Source organism: Penicillium robsamsonii (assembly GCF_028829455.1).
Source record: "Penicillium robsamsonii strain IBT 29466 chromosome Unknown utg000008l_segment0_segment0, whole genome shotgun sequence".
Lineage (NCBI taxonomy): Eukaryota > Fungi > Ascomycota > Eurotiomycetes > Eurotiales > Aspergillaceae > Penicillium > Penicillium robsamsonii.
Genome location: NW_026643226.1, coordinates 424,224 through 438,499, shown reverse-complemented (window position 1 = coordinate 438,499; position 14,276 = coordinate 424,224). Strand labels below are relative to the sequence as shown.

The 14,276-nt window shown below is 45.2% G+C and overlaps 5 protein-coding genes across 5 annotated transcripts; 2 read left to right on the top strand and 3 right to left on the bottom strand.

The window, feature by feature from the left end:
• Nucleotides 1-3,076: 3,076 nt before the first annotated feature.
• N7447_010965 (ubiquitin-specific protease UBP14) lies at nt 3,077-5,695 on the bottom strand (the record flags this gene model as incomplete). The annotated part of the gene is made up of 6 exons (XM_057235227.1): nt 3,077-3,221; nt 3,270-4,950; nt 5,004-5,277; nt 5,339-5,479; nt 5,541-5,608; nt 5,665-5,695. 6 exons carry the CDS (start codon nt 5,693-5,695, stop codon nt 3,077-3,079), a joined length of 2,340 nt encoding a protein of 779 aa, XP_057080545.1.
• A 685-nt stretch (nt 5,696-6,380) lies between these two features.
• On the top strand, nt 6,381-8,240 carry N7447_010964 (replication factor A subunit protein RFA1; the record flags this gene model as incomplete). Its single annotated transcript, XM_057235226.1, has 5 exons — nt 6,381-6,393; nt 6,450-6,540; nt 6,587-7,133; nt 7,185-8,083; nt 8,147-8,240. 5 exons carry the CDS (start codon nt 6,381-6,383, stop codon nt 8,238-8,240), a joined length of 1,644 nt encoding a protein of 547 aa, XP_057080544.1.
• A 470-nt stretch (nt 8,241-8,710) lies between these two features.
• Nucleotides 8,711-10,263, top strand: dbp3 (RNA-dependent ATPase DBP3; the record flags this gene model as incomplete). Its single annotated transcript, XM_057235225.1, has 2 exons — nt 8,711-10,047; nt 10,107-10,263. 2 exons carry the CDS (start codon nt 8,711-8,713, stop codon nt 10,261-10,263), a joined length of 1,494 nt encoding a protein of 497 aa, XP_057080543.1.
• A 167-nt stretch (nt 10,264-10,430) lies between these two features.
• Nucleotides 10,431-12,091, bottom strand: N7447_010962 (oligosaccharide translocation protein RFT1; the record flags this gene model as incomplete). The annotated part of the gene is made up of 2 exons (XM_057235224.1): nt 10,431-11,277; nt 11,340-12,091. The coding sequence occupies 2 exons, from the start codon at nt 12,089-12,091 to the stop codon at nt 10,431-10,433; spliced, it is 1,599 nt and encodes a 532-aa protein (XP_057080542.1).
• A 690-nt stretch (nt 12,092-12,781) lies between these two features.
• N7447_010961 (OST3/OST6 family protein) lies at nt 12,782-13,965 on the bottom strand (the record flags this gene model as incomplete). Its single annotated transcript, XM_057235223.1, has 4 exons — nt 12,782-12,963; nt 13,044-13,399; nt 13,471-13,568; nt 13,621-13,965. The coding sequence occupies 4 exons, from the start codon at nt 13,963-13,965 to the stop codon at nt 12,782-12,784; spliced, it is 981 nt and encodes a 326-aa protein (XP_057080541.1).
• Nucleotides 13,966-14,276: the final 311 nt, after the last annotated feature.

Below are 14,276 nucleotides of genomic sequence, written 5' to 3'. Positions count from 1 at the left end.
TATAGCATTAACCATTGTCTTGTTATTGGTAGCGTTATCAGTTATGACTCTAAATACCCGATCCTGGATATGATGCTCAACTAGAGTTTCAAGGACTATACCACTTAGATTCAAACCAGTATGAGAGCCATGAAGTGGTTTAAATCCAAGTAGAACCTCTTAGTATACCTAATTACTATCAACAAAATAGCCAGTGATAGCCATAAACGCCTGGTTATATGGAGAAGTCCAGTAATCCAATGCAATTAAGATTTTTGCGTCGTTGGGTAGCGTTTAGAGGATAGACTTCTGTCGTTCTGTAATGATATCACGGAGGCGACGGCGTATTATAGTAGCGGAGGGTATTAGGGGGGTGGATGGTGCAGAGCGGGCTAATCGGAATAGCTTATGAAATGTTGGATGTTTAATAAGGTGGAATAGAAGTCGATTGAGGGTAAGAAATTAAAGAAGATGCTCTTCCTAAACTGACTGTGAAAAAGGAGCTTCCGATTGGCCGTTATCCTATGTATCCAAGAGTGTTACTAAAACCTAATAACTAAATAAAATATAAGGGTTTACTACCTTTTAAAGGAACCTGGTAATTTCTCCTTTCCCTCCCTGCTGAGCTTTACGACAGCCTGCTGTCTTTAAATGCTTTAACATTATTGATGTGCCATGATAGCCCTTACCACTAGGCGATAGAGAATAAGGATGCTCCAGGATTTTTAAGCAGCGCTTACACATCACCTTTAGCGCACCATCTTTGGTATGGGCAACTTGGTCGAAGTTACTCCATATATTTGAATTACGATTTGAGTCCCAGGAAAGCTTGCTTTTCTGCCTATAGTCGGTTTATAGCCACCAGTCAACCCATTCTTTATATGCCATATCGTCATAAAGCACATATGCCTTTCTCCGATCGGGGCTAACGCGGGTAAGAGAAGGTGGGATCGGTAGAAGGTTAGAGGGCCGAAGGAAGTCGGTATTAATAGCATCAAAAGGCTCGATTATGAGTTAGCTACCAGGTGGGGTTAGAGCCCGAGAAGAGGGAATAAGATAGCTAAGGTTATCTGTATCCCCATCGAAAAGGGTAGGTAGGAAGTCAGAATACTGGCTTTAGGACATGATTATTATAAAGATGAATACTGCAGGGGATATAAGGGGGATAATCAGAGGGAGTATATACTTATAAAAAGGGGGTTTCAGACAATAGACACGTAAATAGGCCAAGTAAAGTAGATATATCAAAAGATATAAGATATAAGATCAATTGATTGGCTACATAAGCTATATTTAAATGGGTCCGACCTAACAGAACCCAATAGAACCCATTCATAACCCATCATAACCCATTATAACCCATCATAACCCATTAAAACCCATCAAAACCCAATATAACCCATTAATAACTCATTAATAACCCATTAAAACCCGAGAGCACCCATTCACAACCCATTCCCCCCGAAGATCACTCAGAAATATTTCATCTAGAGTACACATAAGAGTATAGAGATCATTTATAAACCACCTCAATTTACATAGTACATTAATTACTAGATATATTAATTAAGAATATAAGAAAAGAGATATTTGGCTTTAAAATGATATTAATTATATAGAAAATAAATTAAGATTAAGAGATTTCTATTTCTATTCATGTTTATGTTCAAATATGTATAGACTCACCTCTGCCACCAATATATATTTCTAACAGTCTACATTCAACAAATGCATAAATTGATAGAACACCACTATACCATGATTAATCTCAATTTTTATTGGTAATTAATATAATATGAAGTAAATTGGCTTTAAATTCAAAGTAATTATATAAAATTTCTAACTTATTACTGTGATAATGTAGCAATGTTCGACAGACAAACCGGAACAGTTATAAAAAACAGTAATTTTGTTCGATGACTTAGCATTGTTATGAACGCCAAGACCCATATTTTATGCCAAAATGGGTTCAAATGGGTTATTATTGGGTTATTGGGTTTAACCCATTGGGTTTTGGGTTGGGTTGGGTTATGGAAGGCGGAACCCAAAACCCAATGGGTTGGGTTTTGGGTCGGAGACTCCGACCCAAAATGGGTTCTGCCGAAGTCTAATCCTCCTAGAAGAGAGGGGATAATTATAACGGATAAACATCCTTATAACATGGAGACGGAGTCACCTAATCGCACCCGCATTAATCACGTATCAGGAACGAACTGCTAAGAAATAGTCACATGGCTCCCACGTGAACATAGCGACACACATAGTCCAGGATTCCCCTAAATCCCCTCTTCTTTTAGCAAGAGTTAGTCTTGGCACACATAGATAATACATTCTCGTCTCCTCTCCAAGTCATTGTATCTTACCCGGTTAACAGATCTTACACCTGGAAATCGTAAACTCTTACATTAAAGACTAGTTATACTGCGGTATTATATATTAACGCACTCGAAAAGGGTCATATTCTAAAGTACGAACCTAGTTTTATCTTCTGGTAAGATAACGCTAGGATCTATACCGTAATCCTCATACGAGAGTGGTTTAAAACTTATAGGGTATACGTCGAGGAGTGGCCTATATACTCACCCGATTTAAACCCCATTAAACCTATGTGGCGGTAGTTAAAACTAAAGCTTTTTAAGTTATATCCTGAGCTGATACATATGGGCCGGTCAGAGGAGGATTAGGCGGTCTTTAGAAGGTGTATACGGCATGCTTAGGACGAAATACCGCAAGAGAAGATAGATAGGCTGGTTTTAAGTGTAGAGAGACGTTACAGGGCGATACAGAAAGCGAAGGGATACTATATAAAATATTAAAGGCTTTTTTTTCAAGCGAGAGATCTATAGGGTTTAAACCTATCTTTTAAATTTTGAATAGCTTGAGAAATGGTGCTGCTATGCGGTGATATGTAAAGCTATATATTCCATGAGGGTGGGGTGAAAATGCGGGTGGGTGAATACTTTGTGACAGTATCTGTATGTAAAGTAAAGATAGACGAACAAGACATAACTATCACATTTATCCCAACACCACGTGCAAATATCTTAATAGAGCAAGATAAGTGTAGGGTGTACACACACTCACCCTAGATCACCCACTAGACCCGCGTGAAGAAGTAAAGATACGCGGTCTTCTTCATCGCTTCGATATCTTCGAACTTGACAACCTTTTCATCATTGAACATCACCCATGACAGGTCACCTTGACCTGTCAATGGTTTGCGAATCAAGGCAACATAATGTCTAGCATGTGTTAGTTTAACCAAAGGAAATGAGAACGGGGCCACCTACCCTGCATGAACTGATGTGCCTTTGTGGCATACAATCGACCTTAATTCATAGCGAGCAGGTACGCTGGTGAGCCCAACCGAGCCATCATGAGACTGTGCGCTGTGGTCGACACTCGGGGTTTCCCTTTCCACCACATCATCCGGGTGAGTGAAAACCCAATCTAATGCCCTGTTAACATCGCCATCGGTCGCAGCCAACGCTCGCTGGGCACGAGACGCCTCAATTCCCATATCACCTAGCTGGGCAATTTTTGTCGCATCTTGCTCACTAGAACTAGAGGCGCCGATTCGATCAAGAGCCAGCGGTTCATCGATGTCCGGATCTTCCATGTGGGCAAATAGCCAATTCATGGCAGTTTCCGGATCTAAATTACCAGTGGCATGCAGAGCTTTCTCACACCTCACAGTAGGGAACCCCATGCCCATGAGTTGGCCAAGAGCTTCCGGATTCGGGACAAATGCGGTGGGTTCTTCAATATCCGGAAGTAACTCCTCACCCGCATCATGCTCACCAGCAAGGTAAGAGCTGAAGTCTAATGGCTTATCGTCGACCTGCACAGGGATATCCAACTTTGTAGGAACCCAGTTGACGAGCTCAAACCGACGAGCATTGATCACCAATTCCCGAGGCAATGTTTTGAAAGACGACTGCTTCGAAAAACCATCTTGGCTGCCACAAGCAGGGCATGTAAGCTCAACGACCTCCGCCGAAGTAAAGATGTCTAGACACTCTAACAAATCCACAGACTCATATTTCTTTCCTGTCTCGTCAGAAGTGGTGGCAAGACGTGCAGGAACAGCAACCGAAATGTTGTCCTGCTCATCCACTTTATAACGGACTTTCTTGCAATGCAAACACTGAAGACGCTGCTCAACTTGGAAGCGGAAGTGCTCTACCGGGTTAATCTGCGGACTGGTGTGCTTCGATAGGGCGACCGACTTGAATAGATGAAGAAGGAATTCAAATGCATCTTGCTGTCTCATGGTTGCGAACTCCTCATGACCTTGCCCAATAAGATACTTGAACATTGCTGGTGCTAAACCTTTCTGATGAACGACTTCTGGGATGTCTGCGGACAACATAGCGCGAGAATCAGGTTGGGAATACCGGCCTGAGAGTAGACCGTCGGCAAGCTTTTGCATTTGTGTCTCAAGGTCCTGTGCTGGTGCTTGGCAGAGTGGTGGTTCTTCTGATAGTTGATAGTATCGCTCACGAAATCCGGTTACCGAAAATATGCATTGCATGATACTGGAGAGATAGCAGCTGTTTCCGAGATTCGCCAGGCCTGTAAATGCAGGCCCAAAGACTGGAGCCAGCTCCCGGCCATCCTCGGTTGTCATGGAAAATTCCCATTTGAGATTGTGCTCGACCTGCATTTCCATCAGACTCTTCTCCGTCTTTTCACGTCCAGCCAAGTAGATTCCCCAGTGTGCAAGGTGGGTTGCCAGTTCTGGGTCTACTCTTTCTTCGTTGCACTTATAGCAGTAGACATCAGCGGAGCCTTCTGCTGTGATAGAGCCGAGCTTGACAGCCACGGCATGTGATGTTGAGTCTGCGTGAGTAAGCCCATGGGAGTTTCCCTTGCTTCCACCGAATTGATTTCGCCCACAACCCTTGTTCCCACATTCCAGACATAGCCAGAGGTTCTCGCCCATGTCACACTCTGAGCAGTGGCCCAAATCTGCAATTTCAGGTTAGCACGAAGTCCAGTTGAGTTTTGCAGGAAATCAATACCCGTTGACGTGGCTTGCGTGTTGTCTTGTTGAACCAGACAGAGTGTATGCTCGCAAGGAACAAACTCTTGCTCCCAGGCTTTGACTTCTTCCTTTTTCGAGAAAGTCATTGCGTTCATAACACCTTCGATGACAACAGGAAGCTTGCCACTGGCTTTATCCACATTGTTCTGGTTGCATGAATAGCAGACCACTGACGTAGCAATGTCATACCTGTCCTCTTCTGTTTCAGCTGCGATGGAAAGCTTTGATATCTTCGGGGGAGGCTCGTCGCGCTATAAACCAGAGGTGTGAGAATCATTGATCACAAGCTCGACAAGTATTTGGAGGCTCTACCTGCACTTTCTTAGGGGTCCTTCGAATGTTCAAAGCCAGTGAATGACCAAATCTCTTGTAGTGAAGCAGGGCATGGTCTCTGTTTCCAGCACATCCACCATTGAAGCAATGTAGACAAACGTTTAGACCGGCATCATCGTCCTTGCAGGGCCAGAGTCAGACCAGATGTGGAGTAGTATAGGAACTAAGGTGGCTGGCATACAATAGAATCAAAGCACTGAGTGCAATCTTCTCGATAAACTGCCTGGGAGGATCCTGGCGGATTCAGATCTATAAGGTGTTTTTAGCTCGATTTGTCCTTCGATTATCAAGGTGATGTCACAAACCCGCAGCATCGGTATGGACGCAAGAGGCCATATCCGGAGAGGAAATCTCGAGGACTCAACAAAGTGTCAATAAAGACCGGCTTAGCTTTTGATAGAGGCTTAGGAAGCGTGACAGTATCCCATTGAAAGCAAAGATGAGAAAAGAGAATATCAGATACCGCAGATCAAGCCAAAGCTACGATGCGTGGGGTCCATCCTCACCGCCTGCACGTGCTGCTATCAATATTGTCCTGAGGCATCAAGTCATGTGGTGGGGGGCGGCACTGCCACTTAACGCGTTATTTTTCTCAACACGCGTTCCAACCTTGTCCTACAACTACTTTACGACTTGATCTGGACTTGAGCAAGCCTGGTTTTCTTTTTTCTTCTTCCTGTCCCTTGATTCATCCATCCACTCCATTTCTTTCAGTTTACCCGCAGTCTTTCTTTCTTGACTGTGTCAATTATTGAAATTTGAAGTCATCACATAATGGCTTCTGAGGCAGCATCCCAAATCACCATTGGAGCTCTAAGGTTTGTATCTATTTGATGCAGTGATTCTGTATGGCAGTATAGATGTTAATCGTGTATTTACCAGTGCCATCTTTGATGAAACAAAACCCCGAGTTCTAGAGCCGATTGTTCAATGCGTTCAAATCAAGGCATTGCCAGCTCAGCCGGGCCAACCAGAACGTTACCGGGCTGTATTCAGTGATATCGCAAATTATGTTCAAACAATGCTTGCTACTCGTATGTTCTGTCCCCTTGGTACTCTTTGTAACTCATCGCTCACTGACTGGTTTAAGAAGCCAACTCGGTGGTGACAGATGGATCTCTCCGGAAGGGTTCTTTCGTGCGTCTCAAGTCATTTCAATCAAACTCTGTCAAGGGCAAGAAGTATGTAAGGCAATTCTTTCGATTTTGATTGTGCTAATTATCGCAGAATACTCATTATCTTGGATCTTGAAGTTCTAACGGAACTGGGTGAGGCTGAAAAAATCGGCGAACCCAGACCGCTTGAAGTCAAAGCCGAGGAAGAGGAAGTGGGTCAACCGACAACAATATCCAGCAATGGGTTTTACGGCTCCAAAATGGAGGGTGCACAGGTTCAGCCAAATAACCGAGCCCAGCCAATGTCTGCCCCTATGTCTACTTCCTCTGCCCATGCCACAATCTACCCGATTGAAGCCATCTCTCCGTATTCCAAAAAATGGACGATGAAAGCGCGATGCACGAGCAAGTCCAACATCAAAACATGGCACAACAAGAATGGTGAGGGTAAACTGTTCAGTGTGAATTTACTGGACGACAGTGGTGAAATTCGTGCAACCGGTTTTAATGAGCAGTGTGACATGCTCTATGAACTCTTCCAGGAAGGAAGTGTTTATTACATTTCGAGTCCCTGTCGGGTCCAAATTGCCAAGAAACAGTTCACAAATCTCAACAACGATTATGAGCTCACATTTGAGAGAGATACCATCGTTGAGAAGGTAATATCTATTCCTTTATAAACCAGATGCGTCGCTCACATTATATAATAGGCTGAGCAGCAAAATGATGTCCCCCAGATTCGATTTAACTTCACCACCATTGCTGATTTGCAGACCGTTGAAAAAGACACAACCACTGATGTCATTGGTGTGCTGAAGGATGTCGGGGAGACTTCCCAAATTACAGCCAAAAGTACCGGAAAGCCCTATGACAAACGTGAGCTTACACTGGTCGACAACACAGGATTTTCTGTCCGTTTGACAATTTGGGGTGCATCTGCAAACCATTTTAGTGTGGCGCCTGAGTCTGTTGTTGCCTTCAAGGGAGTCAAAGTTTCTGACTTTAATGGAAGAAGTTTGAGCCTTCTGAGTTCGGGCTCAATGACTGTTGACCCTGATATCGGGGAAGCTCACCGACTCAGAGGTTGGTATGACGCTCAAGGCAGGTCAGAGAACTTTGCATCCCATGCTTCCTTGTCAAATGTGGCCAACTCAACAGGCAAAAAGGATCCGTTCAAAACCGTTGCTCAAATTCGCGAAGAGCAGCTTGGCATGTCTGAAACCCCTGACTACTTCTCTCTGAAAGCAACTGTGATCTACATCAAGCAGGATTCCACCTGGTGCTACCCTGCCTGCCTTTCTGAAAACTGCAACAAGAAGGTAACGGAACTTGATCCAGGACAGTGGCGATGCGAAAAGTGTGATAAGACCCACCCCAAGCCAGAGTACCGCTTCATCATGCCTATTAGTGTCAGCGACCATACTGGCCAGCTTTGGCTCAGCTGTTTTGACGACACTGGAAGAAACATCATGGGCACATCTGCTGATGAACTAATGCAACTTAGCGAAGACGATCCAAGTGCTTTTGGTGAGGTCTTCCAGGCAGCCAATTGCCAGACCTGGAGCTTCAGGTGCAAAGCCAAGATAGACAATTTCGGCGACCAGCAGCGGTAAGAATGATCGAATGACTATAATTCTAGTAATGTGAACATCATACTAATTGTGCCATCCAGTGTGCGATATCAGGTCTCATCCTCCCAGGCAATCAATTACTCTGATGAAGCCTCCCGCCTTGCCGACATCATCAGCTCATACAGCCTTGAGTAAGTATAGACAAAGTGAGCAAATGTTTTTGTCCAGCTTTGCACTAGCTTTACTATCTTTACATGCTCTCAGGCATTTTCATCAATGTTCATGTGTATCTTTATGCTGCTCGAGCCACGCCATGATCATTTCATTTAACAGCTTCTCACCTTGACGTTGCTCTTTCCCTGCTATTTAGTACTCTAGAAAAAAAAACGCTAGTCATTCCCCCTCCCTCATCATCATTTCATTGATGAGCAATCTACTCGTGGACAATCTGGGCAGTCCACCTGAGTAATCAATCACTAGTTATGAGGCGGTAAGCTACTAAAGGCGGAAGCCAGTGGCAATACACTATTATTGCTTTTCCTTTTTCCTTTTTTTTTTCTTTTTTTTTTCTGCTGGAACAATCCAGGCAGAGAATTCAGTCTCGTGCTATTTTATCTTTTGATTCCAATAATATTCTGTTATATCATCTCACTAGAATCTTCGTCATGGGCAAGCGAAGCCATCTCGAGCCAACTGAGCAGCGACCGAAGAAAAAGTCCAAGTCCGAAAAGCCCGAAAAAGCTTCTAAAGATAAGCAGGACAATGGAGATGAGAAGAGTGCATCTTATTCTGATGCCTCTGCTCTATCCGAGATCCCTCAGTCAGACATCGACAGTTTTTTGACTGAGAACGTGATTAAAATCGCTGATCCATCCTCTCCCGACGCCTCCCAATTCCGGCCAATCCTTTCGTTTGATCACTTACCCGAATGCGATGCTGGTCTGTACGCTCAATTGAAGTCTTTCCCCAAGCCAACACCAATTCAATCCACTACCTGGCCGCTTCTTTTTGCTGGCCGTGATGTGGTCGGTATCGCAGAGACTGGAAGTGGCAAGACTCTGGGTTTTGGCTTGCCGTGCCTGAAGAAATTGATTGACTCCAAGTCAAGCAAGAAGCCTTGCCAACCTAAGGCAGTGATTATTTCACCAACGCGAGAGCTTGCAATGCAGATTTATGACCAGCTTGTTAAATTCGGCGGCACTGAGAAGACTCAGGTGACATGCATCTACGGAGGTGTGGGTAAAGATGAACAGCGTCGGGCTCTTCAAAAGGCCGCCATTGTTGTTGCCACCCCTGGCCGTCTTAAGGATCTCCAGAGTGATGGGTCAATTGATCTCGGAAAGGTCACTTACCTCGTCTTGGATGAGGCAGATCGCATGCTTGACAAAGGATTTGAGCAGGATATCAAGGATATCGTCAAGCCAATGCCCGTCTCCAGGAGACAGACTGTCATGTTTACGGCAACATGGCCCCGGTCAGTTCGAGATCTCGCGGCAACCTTTATGAAGACCCCGGTAACTGTTACCATTGGCGGAGACCCATCTGCGGATCCCCGAGCCAACTTAAGGATCAAGCAAGTCGTCGAGGTTATGGATGGCCGAGAGAAGGAGGGCCGACTCATACAACTACTCACTAAATCCCAGCGTGGTCATCAATCCCCCGAGAAAGTGCTAGTTTTCTGCCTTTACAAGAAGGAGGCTATGCGCATTGAGAATCTTATCAGAAATAAGGGATTCTCAGTCGCTGGCATTCACGGCGATTTGAACCAATCAGATAGATTCCGAAATCTTGACGCTTTTAAGAAAGGCAATGCTACTGTTCTTGTCGCAACCGATGTGGCGGCGCGTGGCCTTGACATCCCGAACGTGAAACTGGTGATTAATGTCACCTTCCCTCTTACCGTTGAGGACTACGTGCACCGGATTGGAAGAACTGGACGTGCAGGGGCTGATGGTCTTGCCATCACCATGTTTACTGAAACTGACAAGGGACTGTCGGGCGGGTATGTTACTTATTTCCAACATTCTAGAAATCATCAGGGGCAATGCTAATCGCGAATAGATTGATCAATGTTCTTAAGGCAGCCAAGCAAGATGTGCCAGAGGCACTGTTGAAGTTTGGTACAACAGTCAAGAAGAAGCAGCACGATGTCTACGGTGCCTTTTACAAGGACGTTGATATGGACAAAACAGCGACAAAGATCACATTTGACGACTAATTGGTTCATTCCCACTTGGGATCTTTTCTGGAGGATCTGGAGGATAACATGTGACGAAGCCTTGTCAACTGACCCATCATATATTCCCTTTCTATGTAGACTCTGTTGTTTTCATCGGTTAGGCGTTAAAGAACAAATCAACATCAAATTAGATTCAGATCATGTACTCACATTAAGAGAGCATAGCTGCCACTTAAAGCGCATGCTTTAGTAAGTCCCAATTTTAGGCCAAACCCGCGACCCAAGAACAAACTCGCCATAGCACACAGAATGAAGCTAACAGGCCGAATGGCTACTTCACTCGTGTACAGGCTACATCCATTTCGACGGAGGTACGATTTGATAAAACTGTAACTCCAAAAAGTTCGAACCACCATGTTCACAATATTGGCCAGGACCAATCCATACGCACCCAAGTTCCCTACCTCTAGGAATATATAGGCTGCTAAGGCATAGCAGGCGGAAAATACACCCATCCACGCCGTTTGCTTCCGTATCTGTTGCGAATTTGCTGCAGATGACACGAATGCCTCGGTGATCCCATTTAATGCCAAAAATGGAATGTAGTAACAATAGACGGAGAGCAGGTCCCCGATTTTGGGAGACGCCCATTGGCGGCCTCCCAAGATATGCAGCACTTGAGGAACCATCATTGGGCCTAACGGAAATATCAGGACCGAGAGCAACTGGTACGCACGTAGGATATCAATGAGGTGATCTCTGGCGGTGCGGGCATGGGTCTTCTTCAGCTTTCCATCCTCATCAGGACTCAGTAGGGCCGAGAATAAGTTCCGACTGCTCTCCTCCAGCGGCTGGAAGATGATCCGTGCAATGAGCCCGCCGTAGTTTGACGCAAGAGAGTATATCCCCTGATCTTCTAAACCCGAAAGAGCTGCGAGCATCATAGTGTCGCCTTGCGTGAGCAGATGCTTCACTAGAGATTGGAAAAAGACATTTGCAGCAAGCGACGTTAACTGGCGTGAGAACCGTCCCAGAAAGTAGTTAGAGAGGTCCCTATAAATGGTTACCGCGTTGTTCTTCATGCTATAGCTGGGGCGATCTAAAATCAGTCTTACCTGGACTGTATACGTGTCAATAAGAAAGAGAACCGGGTAGCGCTGGTTCCTCCTAGTAGGACCACCGAATAGCCACAAATGAGGGCCAGCGAGTAACTGAGGTGACCAAGAGCAAATGGTAGCACACCGAGGTCATAGTGGACTTGAGAAGCATATATAAAGGCAGCGGATGTTACCGCACTTCTCAGAAATGCCGCTGGCATTTCAACAGCAGCACGTTTTTCATAAAGCATATGCTGCTGTACTACCGAGAAGAAGGGCTCAGTGCTGAGTTCCATGAGAGATGCAACCCCGATCAGGATCACACTGGGGTAGAAGAAGGCGGTCTTTGAAGCTTCCTCTGGGACAAAGCGCTGGTAAAGCATGGTGAACATAAGACTGAAAGGAATCCCAAGCGCGAGGCTCAAGTAAGAGACATTCACCACTGCTTGAGATGCCACAGAGTGTGAATCTGTCGTTGTGACATCCGCCTCAAGAGAAATTTTTTTGTTGTCGGGCGAAGATGGAATAGGTTGTCTTTGGATAGCCATCCGAATACTTTCCCTCGAGAAATACAGGATCGAAACCTGGAAGAGCTCCAGTTGTGCTGCTATTCCAAGCACGACCGGCGAAAGGGTGCGCAAAATCAATTGGTTCGAGGTAAAGGTAAAGATCCTGGATGCTAATTGAATCAAGATCAAAAAGCTTGTGCCCGTGGCCGATGATGCCAGAATCTGGCCCATACGGGCATCATCAGGTTTGGCTATGCCCATGATTGAAACCAGCTATGACAGTGGAATACAAGTGGACTCAGATCTAGGGAATCAAGACTTCTAGACGGGAGGTGTGAGGTTCAAGGGGTTGTAAAGGATATGGAGTAAGAAGGGTGGGGCCTACTCTAGGGGCCTGACGTTTTAGCTTAAGGCTTTTGAGAAATGGTAGATATTTGCCAGATGAAATTAAGGACGGTCTTGAAAAATGCATATCAAAGACATACCAGTCTACAATCAATCTATCATCTACGTATAATTCCACTTGGTGCCGAGGTCCCCCGGAAGTCCATACTTGCTTATGTGTAGCCCGAGATGCCGACCTTGGGTCTCCCTGAGCTCTATATAGTTACCTAGGGTACTTAGCTTTAGAGGGCTAGGTATGGCTACATAGATATGGGTATAGGCTAATCTTGAAAGTTCTTCCAAAAGAACCTGTGTTATCTGGTATGCAAAATTTTCATGGCAAAGGAAAAGAGATGCTATAGGTCAAGATCCGCAAAGCACTGTGCTTCTTCCAAGTCCTCTGGCTGCCTCCTGAGAGGTCCTGATCCATATCAATTTCCATTGGTCATCATATACAGAAATCTCCGGAGAGATCTAGCCACTGGGATGTTAATGATAGTTTGTAGATCAATATGTTTCCAGGTGCAGCCATCTTCGGGGTGTTGGTCAAGTAGGCTCTTGAACACTCTAGAATGGAGGCAGATAGAATGGATAGCCACCATTCTTGGTTTTGAAGACACTGAGGAGGAAGCTGTATGTTGCAAAAAGAACAGTTGCCCAGATCAAGACAGCCAGCTGTTGACCCTTGACATCTTCCATCCGGGGAACCTTCAGTGCGAGTGCGATCGTAGCGAAGGAAAGAACAGCGTCTGTGCGAGCAAAATGTTAATATAGGAACTCGGCATGGAAACAACGCTTGGTATCAATAAGCCTCACGATTATCACTTACAGATTGCAGCCACAATTTGAGTCTCCATCCCGAACTGATTCTGGAATCCGCCGGCAAAATAGCTAATGCCACCTTGGCCATTGCCAGCAACATATGGAACTTTTCGGATGTGGTTGAACATTTGACCACTTGTGAACAGAAGAATAGCGATAAGGCTGATCGCAGCCCAAAGGTTTCGGTTTTGGATAATTGGCAGTAAGTAGGGAGAAAGGACTGCAATCAAAGTCACAACTGCCATCAGAATGGTGATCGCCGATACAATCCGCATGTAATTTATGGGTCGAACTAGTTGCGGCTTGGGGCCCTCAGGCAAGTGACGTTCAATCCAAGAGTAGACCTGGTCGGCTGAGACCGGGCTGTTTGGGATTGACATGTTAGTGAGATAAGGGCCGAGCGCAAGAGCCCGAGTAGGGAAAGAAAAACATACCCTGTGAAATCAAACCGGAGGGGGTTCCCTTCAATCTTGGCAAAGGGACCGATGGTAGGAGGGAAGACAAGGAGTATGGGTGCAGTTTGAAGCATGAGCTGCTTAGGTTAGTCGATGTTATACAGCTCAGTCTGAGTAAAAATGCCCTACCTTTTGGAAAACGGCCTTGCCGTTATCAAAGTCAAGTGTTCCAAAGACTACCTTGAGATCATCAGGCTTGGTGCCCTTAGTCCAGCTTCGGGCGATTAGGTCCCATTCAGATTCGAAGTCACGGCATAAGAGGCAGCCAAAGCGAGGATCCGTGGCAGTCAGGATAACCACAGCATAGTAGTCTCGAGGTGCCGAGGTGAGGTCTTCATATGATGCACTGTCCAGATCAACAGGCCCCAAACGAGACAGGGATTGATATCTTGTAAACTTGTCCGGTGTTGAGCTCGCACACAGGACACCAGACACAACCGAGAACAAGAGAAAAAGGGCTGTCCAGAGCTTCATTTTGGCATGACAAGGAGCTGGACAGCTTTAAAAAGGTTAGTTATAGAGTGCAATTGACTGAAAAACTATCAATCGGTTGCAATTGAAGATGTTTGAACACGTTGAGTGATAGAGTCCAGGTGTCCACTATCAACGTAATCGCCCGGCATATCGGCTTACTTAATATATTGGCCCGGACGCCAAACGCGTCTTTCTTTGTGACGATTTATACTTTTAACATTGGATATAACAACACGTATCTTACCTAGTGTATTATTTCTATTGCCCTGGACAGGCATCATTTATTTTATAGGTCTTTTCATTCTGTTTTA